Source organism: Ranitomeya variabilis, chromosome 6 (genome assembly GCF_051348905.1).
Source record: "Ranitomeya variabilis isolate aRanVar5 chromosome 6, aRanVar5.hap1, whole genome shotgun sequence".
NCBI classification, from domain to species: Eukaryota; Metazoa; Chordata; class Amphibia; order Anura; family Dendrobatidae; genus Ranitomeya; species Ranitomeya variabilis.
The window spans coordinates 524,340,991-524,362,976 of record NC_135237.1 but is presented as its reverse complement, the minus strand read 5'-3'; the positions used below and the strand labels follow the sequence as shown (position 1 = coordinate 524,362,976).

Genomic DNA, 21,986 nt, shown 5'->3' with positions numbered 1-21,986 from the left:
ATAGGTGGCACTAGAGTTCAATAAATAAAGATCAAGAGGCATGGAGTTTGGAGATGACACTACTAGGAGGCATGGAGCTTGGAGATGACACTACTAGGAGGCATGGAGCTTGGAGATAAGACTGCTAGGTGGCATAGAGTTTAGATATGATGCTACCTAGAGGAGAAGAGCTTGGTGATGAAACAAGTAAGAGGCATGGACTTTGGAAATGACACTTCTTGGATACACGGAGCTTGGAGATGACAGTACTAGGAGGCATGGAGCTTAGAGATGATGCTCCTTAGAGGAGCAGACCTTGGTGATGACACAAGATGGAGGCATGAAATTTGTATATGACACTTAAAGGATAAATAGAGCTTGGAGATGAGACACATAGGAGGCAAGGATCTTGGAGATGACACAATTAGGAAGCCTAGAGCTCAGTGATGACACTAGTAGGAGGCACAGAACTTAAAGATCACACTAGTAGGAGGCACTGAGCTTGGAGTTATTGCTGGGAGGCACTGAGATTAGAGATTACACTAATTAAAGGTCTGCAGCTTGGAGATGGCACTACTACGAGGCACCGAGCTTGCAGGTGCCTATTTCTGCATCCAGGACCTGAAATTACGTCACGGCTTGCTGTGATTGGTCGCGTCGCGGCCACATGGGCGGCACGCAACCAATCACAAGCCGTGACGTTATTTTAAAAATGCGCGCGTGTCCTGCCTCCCGTGACGTCACGGCTTGTGATTGGTCGCGTCGCCCATGTGACCGTGACGCGACCAATCACAAGCCGGAACGTAATTTTAAAATCCTGAATGCCTAGAATTAGGCATCCAGGACCTTAAAATTACATCACGGCTTGCTGTGATTGGTCGCGTCGCGGCCACATGGGCGGCACGCGACCAATCAGAAGCCGTGACGTCGCGGGAAGCAGGAAACGCGCGCATTTTAAGCAAACAACGCTGCCGGTTCCCTCGGTGAGGTCCAGGCTGCGTCGGAGAGGTGAGTATAGCAATATTTTTTATTTTAATTCTTTATTTTACACATTAATATGGATCCCAGGGCCTGAAGGAGAGTTTCCTCTCCTTCAGACCCTGGGAACCATCAGGAATACCGTCCGATACTTGAGTCCCATTGACTTGTATTGGTATCGGGTATCGGTATCGGATTAGATCCGATACTTTGCCGGTATCGGCCGATACTTTCCGATACCGATACTTTCAAGTATCGGACGGTATCGCTCAACACTAGTTACGAGCAATTATCTGGGCACCCATTGCATTGTCTCACTGATGCAGATCACACCTTCTTCTGGAGGTTTACTTTTTCCAAGATCAGGCCACTTAACATGTAGTGTGTGTGTGTGTGTATGTGTGTAACATGAAGGGGCGTAACGATCTTGGTCGCAAAGCGTGCAACCTTAATTATGCCCATGCGGGAGTGGGGCTCACCGTCATCAGCATCTATTCCAGCTCGATATGCGCCCGAGGATGCAAATTCAGCTGAGATATATTGCGGTGCAGAGATCCACCGGCTCAATGCACTGCAATAGACGCCACCTGCCAATCATTGGCCAGCAGCTGATGTGTGCATACCCATCAGAGGCACCGGGTGGCAGTGATGTCATGTGCCACCCATGCCTGACACAGCAAAGTCAGCTGCCAGCCTCTGCGACAGCTGTAGAAGAGTCACGGGAGTGGAGGAAGGTATGAAGAGTTGATTTTACTTTTTTAACTGTGTTGGTGAAGAGCGGCAGAACGGGGGACAATATAACAGGAAGGGGCCCAGGATGGGGTACATTATACCAAGAAGGGGCCCATGATGAGGGATATTATGTTATAAATGGGCCCAGGATGGGGGACATTAATACATGTGGTGGAGAACACGTCTTTATGGGATCTAGAACGCTACATGGGCCCATACAACTGTTCTGATTTTTCACTGGGGCCCATCGAACATCACTTCTAACATGCAGTGTGACATGCAATATGTGTGTGTGTAACATACAGTGTGTGCAGCATCCACACATAAAAATACTGTCCATGCAGACTGGCATTCATAGGTGTAAACATGTCGGCAGTGGCCCAACGAATGAGCAAAACACTTCTTTATGTAAATGGACATGTGCTGTCGATAACATGGTACTGGGGACAGAGCGATTTATTAGCAATCGTATTGTCCGCATCATTCTTCGGCAGCCTGTGTAGGGGTGAATTCACATTTCTTTCAGGCACCTATTCACTGACCACGTCAGGGCTTACATCTGAACCCCCCGCATAACGGGATTTGGACGTATGTGCCGACAGGGCCATAGACTGTAATGGTACCGGCAGAGTGAATGTGCGCTCTGACATGCATCGTTTTCGGGAGTGTACACCTACTGGAGGCGGACATCCAGATGCTGTCTGCTATATCTCAGTGTTGCATGGGGTTCGGACGTAAGCCCCAGGAAGAGGCACAAAAGAGTGAAAAGGAATGTAGCCGGTCATTGTCGGAATATAGTCAGAGAACTCGCAGTGATTGCCCATTGGAAGAGTTTGCAGGTTATTTTCAGTTTTTTTTCCTGATTTATGACCTCGGATCACATCAAAATTGAAATTTAAAAAAAACTACAGATGTATTTTGCAAAAAAAATCTTCTGATACAGAGCCACATTTATACCATCATTATGCTATCCGATTTTGTTGATCTTTTTGGTAGACAAGAAGAGCTTAAAATAAAAATCTCATTAGATCTAAAAATCCTGATGGTGTCACAGATAAAATAATTTATTAATATCTTCACTCGTATGAGATTCCTGCGCTATTTTAATAAGATAATGCCTCTTGGATGATCATTTTATATGCTCTAAGTGCTAGAGACCTTCATTTTGATCTTTAACCTTGCCTTCACCCATCCCCCACCTCTTTCCTGCCCTTGGTATTGATCATCTTGATGTATTTGTCTCTTGTTCTCTCAGATATGACTTAATGCTGCGTCTTTGCTTCCTGATGAATAAATAACATATTCCCAGCGCTGCAGAAACATTGCCCTTCACTTTCCGGCAGACCCCCACATCCTGGTGGTCTTCTCTTTGCAGATTTATTATGTTAGGGTCAAGTCACAGCATTTCACAATGACTTCACCTGTGCTTTGATCTTTTGGTCCATGTTCCCAGCCATCTTAGTTTCTCATAAATAATGAGGTTTTATAGTTGGGATATGATTGCGGGGGTCCGACTCCTCGGAATAGCACTGGTTCACAGAATAATGATGCTATAGAGCATAATCTCATGGTCAAATGATATATAACCAGGAATCAGCAACTAAGTTTAACGTGGTCAGGGCCAGTTTTAGACACAATGTGGCCGTGGGCAAAATAAAAAGTGTGGCCCTAAATGCTAAAATATTGGAATATTAGAGTGCATTTACACGAACCGATATCAGACTGTTAAGTGAGCGCCAATCCACTATATGTAAGTCGCTCAGTGCTTGCTTACTGTCCTCCTTGTGTTCAGTACCCGTTCAGTGGAGCCATGAAAAAAGGAGGAAAACCCAGCAAGAGCAGAAAAATTCTAACACATCATATTTATTCTAGATATTTAAAAAAGGGGAATAATTATTTCAAGTTTAAAGTACCTTAGTGATAAGCGTCGACGCGTTTCTAGTTATACAAGCTCTTAATCTTGACCAACCAAAGCAAATGGTGCACAATTTTTAATGAAACCCAATTACAAGAATGATTTAGCCATCTGATTTCTCCTACTCCTGCACTTACTAGAAGCACTTCACCTTCATATTAGATGATGAAAAATTATTTTAGCAGTGCAGGGGTTAATCTGTTCTGTTGAGAGCTCCTAGAAGCTTTCCTGTGTTAAGGCTCTCAGCTGTGCACTGTTAGCCACTCCCATCTCCTATATAATCTGGGTCCTGGCTAGCCCTCATTAGAGATAGCTTATGCTGCATGGCTGGAGGTTGTTGGTTGTTTTTGGAGGTGTTGGTGGATTTATCTGTGACTGTTGCTAGGCTTTGCGTGTGTGATTATTCCCTTTCTTCTCCTACTTTGGTTTAACCCCATCCTCCACTCCAGTTGCATTCCTCTGTTATTTGTGTATGTATACTTGTATGTTTGGTGTTTTTCATTACCCCTGTTCAAATTACCTTGTTAGTCTGGTTGGTGTGTTTTACGGTACGCTACTACTCCCCTCTTCCCTTCGTGGGTGAAGGGTACGGACTGAGGGTGGATTCAGGAACTAAGGCAAAGTATGAGACGCCGGTGTTATCACCCTCTGGGTGAACAGGGAGAGCTAGGGACAGGGAAGGAGCTCCTGGTCCTAGGACACCCAACAATAAAGTCATGACAGTGACAGTTCAGCCATCTAATTAGGGGAGTGCCAGGGCTTCGTCCATGTGTCTGCTATTCGAGTGATTACCTGGCTAATTAGCTGGCTCTCTGCCTCCAATTAGTGTCAGTTATAGCTTTGCTCAAATGGTGTGGGCTTGCTCTGTGATCTGAGTTCCTGTATTTGATCTTTGTTACCTCACTTTGGACTTTGCTTTTGACCATCAGTTTGCCTAGCCCATTTGTCCCTGAATTCTGACCTCAGACTGTGACCTCACTACTCCTTTGCCTTCCCTTTTGTATATAACAATCCCTCTTGGTGTCTGACTCTGGACCTCTTTAGTACCCAAGCCTCACTGCTTGACTGGGAGTAGTGACTGGTTACACAACATGTATTTAAATAAAATGTCCCCAAAGGTGGACAACCCATTTAAGGCTCCCATATGCATAAATTAAAGTTATCAGGCCATCTAGTGTGCATGGGGGCCTCCTGACTCTCCCTCAATAGTTGGTATTGCGGGAGGTAAGGATGGGGCAGGGTGAATTCTAATACCATGAAGGGGAGAAGGTGACGGTAGCGGATGCTGCTAAATCGCTGGCACGAGTGGTCTGTGACTGCTCGGTGCTGGGCACAACAGGCAGGTAGTTAGCAACAACCTGCCTGTTAGTTTTTAGGCTCCTATTCAAAGAAAAAAAATAGGTCTGGATAAACTTTTTAGTACTCTGTTTTTACAGCATGACAAACAACAGAATTTAAAATGCAATAAATCATGGGTATAATTGCTGTTTTATTTATATTACTTCTGTTGAATAGTTAATAAAAACTTCTCAATAAGTTATATGCACCCTATAATGATGCCACTGACAAATACTACTCATCCCGATAAAAACAAGCCCCCATTCAACTACATCTGCAAAACAAAGAACAAAAAAAATAACTGATGCCTCCTTGAATGTGACAATAAAAAAGTGAAGAAAAAAAAAGTAATAAAGGTTAAAGCTTGCTGCAATTCTAAAGGGTTAATACATTAATATTGATTGTTTTTGTTTATTATTGATATAATTTTATGCATGATTATTAGCATTCTTGTTCTTTTATGCAATATAATTATGTTCTTTATTATTGTATGTTATTTCACATAATAAATTGCATTTCTTGTATACTTTTATATAAAATCTAGAGTTTTATATGTCTTAAAATTGTAATATATAATACATATATAATATAATACATTATAATTTTTTTTCAAGACAAATGCATCCCTTGTCTTCTAAAAGCAGGAACAGTTTAGAACTTGGCATAAAATTCTTCCATCCTCACCACCCCCTATTCAAAAATTAAATAAATCCACCAACTCCAATTATTCTTTGGCTTAAGGAAGTTGGCACAATTGGCACACTATCAGAGAATAGTACTTTGTGGGCCTGGCTTTTGTCCAATTCTAAGTATTATTTATATCTTTTATTCAGCATTAACATAATCATTTTTTATAAAATAATAAAAACAGCAATTTAATAAGCAGAATAATACATTACAAAGCTATATATTTAACCACTGGTTGTAATTTATTTATTTTTCTTGTTAATCATGTATCTCTCAGCCAAAAATACATTTTGGCACATCTGTCTGCCAAGAGCCATATCCTGAAATCTGTGACTTAGTTAGCTCACTCTTGCAGGGATATTGTTTTCAGGCTCTAAATTCGGTATCATGAATAAATAATGCAGCCATTGGCCTAGCAACCTGTGACGGCTTATGTTTATCCAGTTAATTATATTTGCATAAATTAAGTTAAATAAACAAATTTAAAGCCGGTATGTGAAAGTAAATTTTGCAAATGAACCATGCTTCAAATAAAAGCACTATTTGTTACTTTATAACTGCATAAGAATAAGCAGATAATTCCAGATTGTACGTGGATGTGAATATGTGTAATTTCAGGGTAAATTTTATGCAAGAAAATGATTTGTTCTTTTGTTATGGTGCCAATAATTTTTTTTTCTTATTTTGGCAAAATGTGAATAACAGATTGAGTTTCATTTTTATATCAGACAGTTCATTGTTGAAAAAAAAAAGTTCTAATCTTAAAGGTGTCGTCCCATTAATACTGTTATGACTGCCAAAACACGCTCATATGGGTAACATATCCTGTTCCCTGTTCAGACTAGGCAAAAACCCTTCTCTGACCCTGGTCTTCTCCTGCCTGACCGCAGAGGTTGGCACCTTATGATAAGATCATAGTGACCCCACATGACGGCTTACCCTTAGCAGCTCCTAGGGTCGCTAGAGTAGCAGTTCTCTAAGGAATACAGGAATCACACACAAAACGTCTGCAACCAACACAAACTATAGCAAAGTGAATGACTCTAACAAAGTCTATCACAGAAAAGCCAGTCTATCAGGAGGAAACACCAGTAGAGGAAGGTATTTAAAGTTGCACCTGAAAGGTGATAGGACAGACAAACAGAGTAAATAAAAAACAATTGTTACCCAATATGAGGACCTGACCATGGACTAAAGACTTTAGGCCCAATGGACGTAGACCAGAGTCTACTGCTCTAAGGGATGCAGACTTTTCCAGCACGGAGCACCAATTATATCAATCTTATTGTTGTGTTTTATTAGAGGTTTGCTTGTTTGTCAGTTTAAGGTGCAAGAATCTTTCCTAGACAGTGTTCAGCCTCAGGAATTGATGTTTCCATTCAGTGACAATAAGCAGATGAAGGCGTTCGGGCTGGATCTTATGTATACATAATGCCAGACACAAGATTGGTAATCAAGGTCTTAAGGTACCGTCACACTAAGCGACGCTGCAGCAATACAGACAACGATGCTGATCGCTGCAGCGTCGCTGTTTGGTCGCTGGAGAGCTGTCACACAGACCGCTCTCCAGCGACCAACGATGCCGAAGTCCCTGGGTAACCAGGGTAAACATCGGGTTGCTAAGCGCAGGGCCGCGCTTAGTAACCCGATGTTTACCCTGGTTACCAGCGTAAAATGTAAAAAAACAAACAGTACATACTCACCTTCGCGTCCCCCGGCGTGCGCTTCCTGCACTGACTGAGCTCCGGCCCTAACAGCAGAGCGGTGACGTCACCGCTGTGCTGTGCTTTCACTTTCCGGCCGGCAGTCAGTCAGTGCAGGAAGGAAGCAGACGGCGGGGGACGCGAAGGTGAGTATGTACTGTTTGTTTTTTTACATTTTACACTGGTAACCAGGGTAAACATCGGGTTACTAAGCGCGGCCCTGCGCTTAGTAACCCGATATTTACCCTGGTTACCATTGTAAAACATTGCTGGTATCGTTGCTTTTGCTGTCAAACACAACGATACACGGCGATCTGACGACCAAATAAAGTTCTGAACTTTAATCAACGACCAGCGATATCACAGCAGGATCCTGATCGCTGCTGCGTGTCAAACACAACGATATCGCTAGCCAGGACGCTGCAACGTCACGGATCGCTAGCGATATCGTTTAGTGTGACGGTACCTTTAAGGGCTTCAAATAAACCACTGTTCTCCCAGCCACTAGTCCAGTAATGTGGATGGGGATAGTAGACACATTGGAGACGTCACCACGGTACGCCTCACATGCAGTCCCAGGGAATGAAGCTCGGCCTCAGGAAAATACCTCCACCAAAGCACAGTTAGCTTTGGGGGGTTTCCCAAGGGCAGAGCTTAATTCTGGGGGGTGGCTTGGGGTATTTAGGACACTGACAAGGGAATGGGAGGGTTGTTGGTGGCTAGAGCTGGATAAACATGGATACAGTCAAACCCATCATCAGGAGGAGCATATACTATGACTACAGACGATAATGGCGGGAGATACAAAAGCTGTGGGCCAACCAAAAGCTGGGAGACTGTGGGTTTCACCTGGTACAGGTGCAGTGGAACTACCGGTCCCTAGTTAGGATCTTATGGACCGTGGGCCTCTCATTGTGGCCGTCTACCTAGAGTTGCTGTAAGACCGTGTACGTAAGAAATGAAACTAATTGTATCGTTCATCTACCTACATGATTACTATAACCCACAATCTCACATCTTCACACCCAAAACTGACAGAAACATAAAGATATTAATACTAACAGAAGTAATACAACCAAAGAAAAGGTTTATCTGCTATGGTTTAGCAGAAAAACCACAGAACACAAAATCAAAAGTTCGAATCCAGAAGCATGACAGTACCCTCCTTCAAGGAGGAGCCACTGAACCCATCGAGATCCTCATTGCTGATGCCACAGATAGCACTCCCTCACTAGGCGATCCGCATGTAGATCTTTAGCATCCATGCAGGAGTAATCCTCCGGACCAAAACTCTTCCATTTAACCAGAAACTGAAGTCGCCGTCTGATTTTTTATTTTCAAAACTCGTTCCACCTCATATTCCTTTTCCTCCTCCAAGTCTACCTCAATGCTGCTTTGAGGACCCGGCGTCCTTTCAATCTTTTTAAGTAACGAGACATAGAAGGATTTATTAATCCTTCATGTAACCAGGAGTTGGAGCTTAAACGTCACCAGATTAATGATCTTGATTATCTTATATCTTCCAATAATTTTAGGAGCAAATCTTTTGAATGGAACTTTAACATGGAGATTTTTAGAAGATGACCAGACAAAATCTCCCATCTCAAAGTCAGGAGCCCTCCTACTTCTACAGTTGGCGGTTCTCTTGGTCTGATCGCAAGTTATCGAAACACCTCTTAAGCTGCCTCCAAGCCTTAACCAAACGAGAAGAGTATCTTTCATCCTCTGGAACCGCTGACTGCAAACAAGAAAAATCTCTGAAAACCAGATGGAAACCCCACAACAACAAAAAAGGCGAGGTGCCTGTAGCAGTGTAGGTGCAGCTATTCAGTGCAAACTCAGCCTGGGGAAGAAAATACATACAATCATCTTGATTAGATGCGACAAAACATCTTGAATATTGTTCTAATTCTTAGTTATTTCTCTCCGTCTGACCATTAGTCTCAGGATGATAACCTGAGTAGAATGATAGCTTAATTCCCAACTTAAAGCAAAAGCTACAGCAAAAGCAAGCCGCAACTTGCTCTATTGGAATGAATAGGAATTTATTATTATTTATTATTTAGGAAAACCATGTAGTCTAACGACATACAGTAGGAGATAAACAAAGTAGCTAAACCTTTAGCTGTAGGCAATTTTGGTAAAGGAATCAAGTGAACCATCTTACTAAACGGTCAACCACCACCGACACCACAGTATTACCACCAGAATTAGGTAAATCCATGACAAATTTAATTGAAAATTGGGTTAAAAAACAAGACAGAAGCTCGTTAGGTAAGAGAAACCTTGCTGGGGCCTGGTGAGAAGATTTAGACCTGGCAGAAATTCTGCACTTATGGACATACTCTCCCACATCTTTTCAAACATTCTGCCACCATAAGGACCTGAACACATCTCTCCATGTGGCAGAAGAACCAGGATGTCCAGCCACCACCTAGTCATATATCTCATTAAGGAGATCAGTGTGAAACAAAGAGGGTACAAAAAACTTCCTGGGTGGCAAGCCCTCTGGTGCCACATCTTGAAGCTACCATAATGCACTGTCTGAGATTGTATCCAGACCACCCAACACCACCCCTTCATTAAGTATTTTGACTGGATTTTTGTACCTGAACTCTGGAACGAAACTATGTGATAATGCATCCACCTTAACTTCCTAGTACCAGGGAGATAATGTCACAGAGAAATCAAAACAAACGAATAAAGAGCCCACCAGGCTTGTTTAGTATTCAGGCACTTGGGAGTATCAACATGCAGTACATTTTTGTGATCAGAAAAGACTGTTACTCTATGCCTTACCTCCTTTCAACCAATGTCTCCATTCGTCGAAAGCTCTCAACCACCAAGAGCTCTCGAACACCTATATCATAGCTGGACTCTACCTGTGAGAATTTCTGCAAGAAAAGAGCATAAAGATGAAAGTAACCATCCTTCTTCTGTGAACGAACAGCACCCATCCATAGAGAAGAGACGTCTACCTCAACCAGAAAAGGCAAATAAAAATCTGGTTGACTGAGGACCGGAGCTTAGCTTAGCGGGAAAGGTTAACTTGAGAGAAGCAAAAGCATCAACAGCCTCAAAAGATCAAGAGGTAAAGTCATATCAGTAAGTGGTTTGACTCTGACTGAGAAGTTTTTCTTGAACTTACTATAATAATTAGCAAAACCCAAGAACCTCTGTAAAGCTTTAAGATTAGCAAGTAGCACCCAAATAAAAAATGGCCTGAATCTTAATGGCATCTATTTGAAAACCTTCAGCAGAAACCAAATGACCTGTTTGGCAAACAAATGATTTTCACAAAGAACCTGAAGCACCTGTTGAACATGCTCCCAATGCTCCTCATGAGAACATGAGCAGATCAGAACTTCCAAGTACTGTATATAACTATAAATCTACCCATCATTTTTCTGTATGGATCAATTTATGGGGCTTATTATTCTGTATGGAACACTATGTGGTGCCCATAATACTGTATGGAGGACTACACTTTCTGGTTTTTGAGCTATTGATATCACTCATGTAATGTAAGTAGTAAGTGAAATCTTTGGCATTGTACTATACCTATAAATGTAAGGTTATACACATGGGAAGAAGGAATCAATATCACCATTACACACTGAACGGGAAACCACTGGGTAAATCTGACAGGGAGAAGGACTTGGGGATCCTAGTTAATGATAAACTTACCTGGAGCAGCCAGTGCCAGGCAGCAGCTGCCAAGGCAAACAGGATCATGGGGTGCATTAAAAGAGGTCTGGATACACATGATGAGAGCATTATACTGCCTCTGTACAAATCCCTAGTTAGACCGCACATGGAGTACTGTGTCCAGTTTTGGGCACCGGTGCTCAGGAAGGATATAATGGAACTAGAGAGAGTACAAAGGAGGGCAACAAAGTTAATAAAGGGGATGGGAGAACTACAATACCCAGATAGATTAGCGAAATTAGGATTATTTAGTCTAGAAAAAAGACGACTGAGGGGCGATCTAATAACCATGTATAAGTATATAAGGGGACAATACAAATATCTCGCTGAGGATCTGTTTATACCAAGGAAGGTGACGGGCACAAGGGGGCATTCTTTGCGTCTGGAGGAGAGAAGGTTTTTCCACCAACATAGAAGAGGATTCTTTACTGTTAGGGCAGTGAGAATCTGGAATTGCTTGCCTGAGGAGGTGGTGATGGCGAACTCAGTCGAGGGGTTCAAGAGAGGCCTGGATGTCTTCCTGGAGCAGAACAATATTGTATCATACAATTATTAGGTTCTGTAGAAGGATATAGATCTGGGGATTTATTATGATGGAATATAGGAATATAGGCTGAACTGGATGGACAAATGTCTTTTTTCGGCCTTACTAACTATGTTATATTTCTCTGTTGTATCTGTGCATCATGAGTTGTGGTATGTTCTAAAGGGGCCCACTGAGACTCTTTCGCCTGGGGCCCACGAAAACCTGGAGCCGGACCTGGTCCCATTCTCCACCTATGGACATACATCAGACATCAGTCACACTACGTTATATCCTCTTTATTGCATTTTTTAAGTAAAAAAGGAGCTGATCAGCAGAACATTGACCCCTTTTTTTTTATAAAAGCTACAGAGGCTTATAGAAGCCTTGCTGACAGACAAATAATTAAAAAATATATATTTTGTTTTTTATCCCTTATAATTTCTAGACTTAGTATCCTGATAATTTTCTTCCTGTCATTAAGATTTTTTTCTTCCTGTAATTGGACCAGAGCGTGATTATATACATTTAATTCCTGCCGCAAGATAAATTGAAATAGGTACTTTCACTAATTAACATGGCGAGAAACTGTCAGCTACATGTTTTATGCTGAGAACGAGCACTTTCTTTAATTAAATCCATAAAAACATTGATTAGACCTATCTCTGCTTCCACGGTGATTACATTAGTTTGTGAATTTTTTTTCTGACTGTGTTTATCCATCGCTTGTATTAAAAGATGACAGCGACAAGTTTTTTATATCCTTGGAAGATCATTTTCTCTAGGAATAAATGGATCATAAAGTTTTGGTGACAAGTGGTATAAATCATGGGAGCTTACAGGCATACAGAGGACATTGTGTGCAGCTGAAAGCTAGTCAAATGTGTTTTTTTTTATTCATATTCTCTAGTTATAAAGTAAATGTGATGGGACTGCTTGAGAAGCCATTCTTTTCAGTACAACAGGTTTTGCTCAGAGGATTTGTCCAGTTATCAGTATAGTCCTTATCCTATACCATATGAGACTGGCATGGAGAATTAATGAGAGAGTACAGTGTTTTGCTAAAGTATTCACCCCCCACTTTGGCATTTGTCCCAGCCAGTGATCAAAATTAACGAGATTGCCAGCTTACCTTATGCAGTTCAATGTGATAGGAGCACGAACGTTTGTCCTGACCAGATGAGGGAATAACCAAGGAAATGGGTAGGTTTCAGGTACAGTTAAAATAGTGATCCTTTATTGAAAAAAATCAATTAACATACATGTTCCATGAAAAATTCTGGGGAAAATGGATTAGAGAATAACAGACATGCTGCTATGCTACTGCAACACATTTCAGACACGCTCAAGATTTTTTCCATGTAATATGTATTTTAAGATATTTGTTCACTATTAGGGATGAGCGAACCTGAACTTTTCCTGGAAGTCGGTTTTAATAATTAGATTTCCGGAGGAAAGAGAGAGTAGAGAATATTGTCCAACTCCAAAGTTAGGCTCCCCATTGTTTTCAATTGGGTTCGGGTTCAGGTTCAAATTTAGGTACAGTTCTGGTACCCGAACCAAACTTTGGACTAAAGTTTGGGTTGGGAACCAGAACCTGAACTGCCACTAGTCTACTCATCCCTAATCACTATTCTAACTGAAGCTGGAACTTACCTAATTTCTTGGATAATGTCCCAGATCCTGCGCTCATCCTGTAATAATGTTCCCCGTTTTGCTGTTGTTCTCTGAAACATTTTAAAAAACCTCTCTCCTTCTTCCTCTTCCATGATGTGAGTTGTCCTCTTCTATAGCAGGTAAAGAGGCGGGCAGCTGACTTCGGCATACCTGCCATGTGCGATGCATGATGTCTCTTCTATGCGCTGCCTCACTGGCATGCTGACGTTAACTGCTGGACTCTGATTGGTCAGCAGTATGTATTGCGGTGCAGGGACTCAGCAAGTTTGTGCCCCACAATACGTTTAATCTGAATGTGCATCTGTCATGGCTCTGTTGCAGGATATCATGGGGTTTAGGGGCTCCTTCCCTATCCCTTGAACTAGGGGTACCCTAAATATCTGCTGCCGGATTACTTCTGATGGTGAAGATGCTGGGGTCACGTGCCTTGTAGAGCTCCTAAATCAGCCCTTATCTGTCCACTCCCCCACCCAGGGAAGCGGGGAGTTGTAATGTATAGGAATGCACAAACCAGACTAAAAGGGGAAGACAAACAGGCATATATGAAAATACCAATCATACAAATATGCACTCACAAACAACAGTGGAACACCAGGTAGTAAAGGAATGAAAAAAACAAATAGGAGATGATGAGGATGTGCACACAGACAAATCACCAAGCAACAGTTTTCTGAACAAGACTCCAAACACCTCCTAGAAGAACCAACACCTGCAACTCCAGAACTAAACAATGTGAAACTAACACTGCCAATCCCTGATTGCCAGAGGCAAGTATATATAGCAGTGGGGAGTGGCCAACACTGAACAGTTGAGACCATCAAAGCAGTAAAGCTCCAGGAGATCTCAACTGAACTGAACAGATTAACCCCTGCACTGCAAGCAGAAACCTGTATAGTTTAATATTATGGCGAAGTGCTTCTAATAAGTAAAAGAGTATGTGAAATCAGACATTGCGGTCTTCTGGCCCTTCTCTGTCACAGTAAACCCATATCAGTGTCCTCTGATGCCCATCCAGCTGAAATAGGCGCTGGCGTCGGCAGGCCCACTTCCCTCATGGGGCTAGTGGCATTGCTGAAAGCCTGAGGCCTCCTTGTGCTCTCCTGTGACCACAGCCATTCAGCATGCTGATGTCCAGGGCGCATGTACATAGGGGAGCAGTGTCAGTCACTGACACCGCTCCCCCTCTTTCTGCCTGCGTCGTTCCCTCACCGCACTCAATTGCATTTGCATCTATCAGAGGCAACCAGAGGCTACAGAAAGCAAATGGTAGTACATTTTTAATGAAACCCAATTTCAATAATAACTTTTAGGCCCAAATACATGCAGTTAAGTAAAATAAAATTCCCAAAGCTGGACACCTCTGTAAGACTGGTTGCAACATTGCTTAATTTTATACTTCAGTTGCATTGGAACCATACAGATGCAGCAAAGGTGGAGTTTACATTTAAGTAAGTCAAGCTTAAACTTTTTTTTTCATTTTTCTTCTGTTCCGTCTTTTCAAAACTATGAACCAATTAATTGAAGCATTGTCCTAAATTCAGCAGTTTATATAGATATAAGCAGAAAGCATAAAAAGAAAATCTAAGATGGATCTTAGGAAGACGTATAACCCAGTGTTCATATAGATGTTCTTGGCTCACATCTAAGATGTGATAAAAATAGAAGTAGACATTACTCACCTGCTCCGACACTGAGCGTCCGGCAAAGAGAGAATAAAACGTGCCTCGTGTCTTACATTATATTTCTATATGCAAGGAGCGACGAGGACAAGAAGAATGATGTAATGCCGACGAACATTAGGAGGCCAAGGGTTTGCTGCTCACAGGCTATTTTAGAAACATGATGGCATACGATTGTCCGAAGTTATTAAGGATAGAGGAAAGCAAGGCCGGCGTCATGTGGCTGCACACATCCCTGCTCTTAATGCATTTTATATTAGTTTAATCTGTACCTAATATATTCTTATTTCAGATTAAGATCAGTTCCCGCTGCCATGTAGAAATAATCTAAGTGCAATTTAGGGGATTTTAATTTCAGGATTTCAAGGTTCTGGAGTTTTCCAGCATTAGAATATTGACATCACTGTGATATTGGTGGATGTTTAAAGAGGTTGTCCATGCTTATCAGGAAAGTCTGCAGCCACTGACTGTAAGGATTCTCTGGTGCCGACTGCAAGACTATATACAATATGCATACTCCCAGCCACATTCCGACTAGACGTGTGCGGCTTCTCTCACTTCTTTTGTATTGAGCAAGGCTGCACACCATTAGTCAGAATGTGACCAAGAGTATGCATATTGTATACTTGCAGTGACATGTCCGCTCGGTCTCGCCTCTGGCACCCGAGAATCTTTACAGCGTATGCTTCTCTGCTGCTACATAGAGTGACTGCAGACTTTCATGATAAGGACAACTCCTTTAACGCTCAGCATCCCTGCCAATCAGCTGAAAAAAGGGCTGATAGCATTTGTGTGAGCATTGCAGCCTCTTTAAAGGGAACCTGTCGTGTCCCCAAACACTAATGACATGCAGATATTAGGTTAATCTGCAGGTAAATAGCATTACAATGCTGCTCAGACATTGTACTGAAAGTGCTGCTACTAGGAGAAAATGAACTTTATTTCTCCCAGGAGCTGCTGCCTTTCAGTCATAAAGGCGTGCCCAGAGTGGCTAGAGTACACAGTTAAAACCTAGGATAAAACCAATGAGCATGTACCCTGCAGTAAGAAAACAAGTACGGTAAATGATAACCGTACATGTAAATAACATAGCATACACTATTTTGATTAAAAAAAAGTGTAAAAGCCATCCCACTGTGATAAGGTGTACCCAATCAGGATGGCCCCTAATTCTAGTATTTCACTTCTCTACAGTTTCTTCCAAAAGTATTCACCCCTCGGCATTTTTCATGTTTTGCTACGTCACAACCTGGAATTAGATTTTTTTATTTTTTGAGGGTTTGCATCAGTCCATGTAAAGAACATGCCTACAACTGTGAACATTTTCTTTTTATTGTCAAGCAAACAACAAATAGGACAAAATAAATGAAAACGTCAGCGTGATGAACTATTCTCCCCTTAAAGCCATTAAGGTAGCCTCCTTTGGGGCAACTACAGCTGCAAGTTGCTTTGGATAAGTGTCTATGAGCTTCCCAAATCTTGCTACTGGGATTTTTGCCCATTCCTCAAGGCAAAACTGCTCGATTTCCTTCAAGTTAGATGGTTTCCTCTGGGGAACAGCAATCTCCATGTTTGACCACAGATTCTCAATTGGATTAAGGCCTGGGCTTTACATGTTTCCCCTTAAACCACTTGAGTGTTGCTTTTGCTTTGGGTCATTCTGTTGTTGGAAGGTGAACCTCCATCCCAGTCTCATATTACTGACAGACTGAAACAGGTTTTGCTCAAGAATATCTCTGTAGTACCCACCATCCATCTTCACCTTGACTTGGACCATTTTCCCTGTCCCTGCAGAAAAACATGCCCACATCATGATGCTGCCACCACCATGTTTCACTGTGGGGATGATGTTCTTGGGGTGATGAGCTGTGTTTATTCAGTGCCAGACATTGTGCATACCTTGGTGGTCAAAAGGTTCAATTTTGGTTCCATCTGACCACAGTACTTTCTGCCATACATTTGGGGAGTCTCCCACATGTCTTTTGGCACATTTAAAAAGAGCCTTACAATTTTTGTGTGTAAGTAAAAGCTTTTGCCCGCTCTTCCATGAAGGTCACCTCTAAGGAGTGTACGGCTTATTGTAGTCATATGTACAGATACCTTTGGTCTCTCTGCTGACTCTATGATTAACGCCCTCCTTGCCCAGGCTGAGAGTTTTGGTTGGATGGCCTCTCTTGGCAGGTTTGTTGTGGTACCATGTTCTTTCCATTTGATGATAATGGATTTAATAGTGCTCTGGGGGATCATCAGAGATTGGGATATTTTTTTTTTTTTATAACCCAAACCTGACTTGTACTTCTCAACAACTTTGTTCCCGACTTGTTTGGAGATCTCCTTGGTCTTCATGGTGTTCTTTGGAGATCTCCTTGGTCTTCATGGTGTTGTTTGGAGATCTCCTTGGTCTTCATGATGTTCTTTGGAGATCTCCTTGGTCTTCATGGTGTTGTTTGGTTAATGGTGCCTCTTGCTTAATGGTGTTGCAGCCTTTGGGGCCTTTCAGAAAAGGTAAAGTGCATATACTGACAGACATGTGAAACTTAGATTGCACACAGGGGGACGTCCTGTCACTAAACATGTGACTTATGAAGGTAATTGTTTGCAACAGAAATTTTAGGGCTTCATACCGAAAGGGGTGAATACATATGCACATCATGTGTGTGAGGAGCTTTGTGGATTTTTCCAGAGCAAGTGAGAACTTTGTGGATTTGGATGACAGCATGCAGGCCATAAATGGGTGGTCTGCAACTAAATGTCTATTTAAAGGGTTGTGTGGCCTTAGGCCACAAGTATGTAATCACTCTATGTGATTGCAGACTTATGAATTCTCCCATCATCCGCACTGCACACTGTGAGGATTCTCCGGTGGGCACAAGACTGCAAGTATGTGATTTGCATACATGTGGTCACATGCCGACTAGATGGGTGCAACCTCACTTAATGCAAATGTAATGCAAATGTATTGAGCGAGGCCAGAAATAGTCTAGTCGGAATGTGGATGGAAGTATGCAAATCACATACTTGCAGTCATGTGCCCGCTGCTCTTGGCACCAAAGAATCCTTGCAGCTCTTATTGCAACATGGATGTTGAGAAGACCCTTTAACTGCCATCATCAGTACCCCTAATGAGTATATTCTGATACTAATGCAGTTAAAGGCAAAAAAGCCGAGGAAAAGCAGGGCTTTTGAAGCTAATTGCATGTCATTTTTTTTTACAGGAATGAAGAGAAATCCACTAATAAAGTAATTTGCAGTTTCGTAACTTTCTATGGTGGACAAGATTATTTAAAAAAAAACGTAGTTTATTTTTTATACTTGCTTATAAAGCGCCATCACATTCCACAGTATTTTACAGACATCATCATTGCTGTCCCCATTGAGGCTGACAGTATAAATTCCCTATCAGTATGTCTTTGGAGTGTGAGAGGAAACTGGAGAACCAAGAGGAAACCCACGAAAACACGTGGAGAACATGCAAACACCTTGCAGATGTTGACCTTGGTGGGAGAAGTAAATTATATAATTTTAGCTAACTGCATCCGCTACTTGATGAAGTGTAGGCGGTTACTGCATACTGTTATACATTGAACTCCATGTTATACACATGCCACAACATTCAGAGTACTCACCAGACTGTACTAAAGATTTGTAGAAGATCATTGCCTGGTTCAAGGAACTATATTCTCCCTGAGAAGAAATGCTTCCATTTTGTTTTGTTCTGGATTCTCCTGAAATCCATTAGGAGAATAGTATGAGCCAATTGCTTGGGCACCAACATTCTAAAAAGTTAAATTGGGCTTGGGACCTACCAGTACTGCCACTAAGTCACCCAGGAACACCCACTTTCATTTTGGATTTGCAGTAGGCTTGCTCCTTTTGCACCCCAATTCTCAGGACTGTCTGATCACAGAATGTTTTAACATGTTATGGTCATTTTATTTGCACTGACAAGGAATATTCTATTATTACGCAAGGAAATTGGCATGTATTCCTTAGTTGGGGGTCTGTCCTAAGTAAATTGGAGAGGTAAAAAGTTCAAAATGTTGTACATCCAACTTTATACTTCAGTTTTCAGAATTTCCCTGGTGTTCCTTCTCAATAGGTGGAAATTGACTAACATCCAACGTGGACGAAAGTGTACATTGCCCATGGTGATCCCACATTCATATGGGAAGATGGACTTTGCAAGTATGTTGGTAGATAAGGCCCACACATTGTCTTAATAGAGACTTTCAATTGTTCTTGTCTTCTCTTTGAATGGTGCTGTGTATGGTCGAAATGGTCTGTAAACCAAAAGTCAGATCTATTAATGAAGGTTAAATAAATGTCTGTTAAATACGTTTTCTCTGTGGCTCTAGATAATAATTTTTTTTTTCTTTACCATCTGCAGACCTTTGAGAGTCATGGATAAAGACTTCTATGATCTGTAGTCAAATCTGAAGCTTGCATGGAGCTCCAGCACATCAACGGTCAACCACAAAGGCTTGATGAGTGCAACAATGTGGACTGGGGTTATCATATCAAAGACCCAAAAGCCTATTGCTATGAAAACCACTGTGTGACCTCTGCCTTGTCACCAGATCAATATGAGTCCATATCATTGGCGACGTCTGATGAAGTGTCCTGTCCAAAACTATCCCAAGAAGATCATGGCAAAGAAAAAAGGAAGGTGTGCTGCGTCGAAGAGCTGGAAACGTCTTTCACTTATATCGACGAGAACGTGAATATAGAACATGTGGCCCATCCAACGTTCCAGAATGGCCACAGCCATCAACATCTCAACTCTGATGGAGAAATCCAACAAGATAGGATTCAAGAAGTATCTATCATGTCTGATGATGAAGCCACGTCCGAAGCTTCCGGTAAGTCAGTAGACTATGGCTTCATCAGTGCAGTGACGTTCCTCATCACTGGGATTCTTCTCGTTGTAATTTCATACTTATTCCCCAGAGACACTAGATCAGATCCAAGTTCCATCACAGCGAGAGAAATGGAAAAAATAGAGAAGAAGAACGCTCTTATTGGGGCACATTTGGATAGGTGTGTGATTGCCGGGCTGTGCCTTCTAACGCTCGGTGGCGTTGTCTTATCAATATTATTAATGATATCCATGTGGAAAGGAGAACTGTACAGGAGGAAGGCATTTGCTTCAAAAGACTCCGCTAAACTATATGGATCCATTAATTTTAACCATTCCAAGTCTGATGGAGCTGAAAATACTTTGGTGCAAGAAGAAACGATTGACATTGTTAATTAATGTTTTCATCTCATTCTCATCCTAAATTATTTTTATTGTCTAGTAAAATATTTAATGTTCTAAATCTACATCTGAAACACTACAAAGCATCCATTTAAAAAACAAATTGTCTTTCAAAGTACAAAAAACATTGTTGTGTCATCTACAGTTCTGTTAAATAAAGCAGTTATGGAGGAAACATGTATGACTTTAAATAAAGGGGGCTGATAAACCAAGATTCCTCAACAAGTAAGCAAAGCGTGAATCCAACCCAACACCTACAACCAGGCTTGCCAATTTTATTTTTTATTTTTTCTAGACAGGTTCTCCAAAAATCATGGACAGAGAACTTTTTTTACAAACACATTAGAGGACCACAATTAATTATTAAATTGTAAGTGATACATGTCTACAGGCTATAAATCCTTTGTATTTAGTCATTAGCTGCTTTCATTGTGAACTGTAAAAGGGTGAGAAGTACAGTCATAATAATCTGTACAAGTTTCTTCAGCCTTAAAAAAATCACTGTGTCGCCATAGCATGTAAATATGAAATATGTAAAAATTTAGAAAGTTTAGTGCATAAATTGGCCAATTCATGTGTACCTGGAAGCCACGATAAGGCATTTCTCGTTTCCAGGACCTATCTCATGGCTTCCAGGTACACATGAATTGGCCAACTTATGCACTAAATTTTCTCAATTTTTTCATATTTCTAATGCACTAATGCAATTCAATTTTCATACTTCATATTTACATGCTATGGCTCTACAGTGTGCTGCCTTTTTGTTTGAGAGTATATGAGTTGGTGACTCTAGGTTCAGCACCTGTTCACACTTAGTCTATGTTTGGATGTGACGATCAGTTTTTTAAGTTTAAAAAAAATCACTGACACATCAATTTTTTTTTTTTACGGACAGGTACTCTATTTTTATGGACTGTCCAGGAATTTCTGTGCGGTCGACAATCCTATCTACAATCATCCAAAAACATACAAACAGTTAAGTTGCTTAAAGGACTGTTCCAATGGCAACCTGACCTACATCTTCATATCCCAGCATAATGTCTACCTGCAGCCACCACAAGTGGAAACTCAATGCATCTGTTTTACTATTGAGTTCAATGTCAACCTGTATGCCGTTAACTCTTAAGCTCCCCCTAGTGGTGCCTGAAAGCAACCAGCATGTTATCTTTTCGAGAAATACTAAAAAGAGAAATTCATATGTGACCATCTCTTCCGGCTCAAACTGGTCACGGACTGCTCCTGACGGTGATTCTCCTGCTTCTGGTGACATCATGTCAATAGAGCAGCTTCTTCTCTTCCACTTTGCTCTGTCGACGGGGTGTCACTGCTGACATCATGCTGATTGTTAGCTGGCGCCCTGCTGCCTTAGTGCAGGGAGCTGGATATCAATCAGCATGATGTTGGTAGTGACTTCCTGTCGACAGAACAACCTTGGAAGAAGAAAAGCTGATCTGTTGACGAGAGGTCAAATGAAGCCAGAGAATCACTGCCTAAACTGGAATACATCGTCGAAGGGCAGAATCGGCAGGTAGTAAGCAACTACTTGCTGGTAAGTTCTTAGCCTGATAGCAAAACAAACCCAAAGTCCCGGATAACCCCTTGGGTGTTTTGGGTGCAGTTGTGAATTATCCATGGGGCAAAGCTTAAAGGGTTTGTATGACAAATCAAACCTATTGTCCACAATATAGGTGATAACTTACTGATCACCATAATGCTGAGACCCTCAACCATCTCAAGAATGGGTCTCTGACTAAATGTAATGGCAGTTGAGTATGTGCACCACTGCACCATTCAATGTTTATGTGCCTGT

General features: G+C 41.7%; 1 protein-coding gene across 2 annotated transcripts in view; it reads left to right on the top strand.

Moving 5' to 3' along the window:
• Positions 1 to 20,348, top strand: part of TMEM74 (transmembrane protein 74) — a 69,502-nt gene extending 49,154 nt beyond the window's left edge. Inside the window, exons 2-3 of one of the 2 annotated variants that reach the window (XM_077268137.1) lie at positions 19,307 to 19,778; positions 19,867 to 20,348. In XM_077268137.1, coding sequence (XP_077124252.1) covers positions 19,364 to 19,778; positions 19,867 to 19,919 — 468 coding nt within the window. In that variant the 5' untranslated portion in view covers positions 19,307 to 19,363 and the 3' untranslated portion in view covers positions 19,920 to 20,348. Of the gene's footprint in view, positions 1 to 19,306 lie in introns of both variants that reach the window. The other variant, XM_077268136.1, reaches the window with a different exon arrangement.
• Positions 20,349 to 21,986: the final 1,638 nt, after the last annotated feature.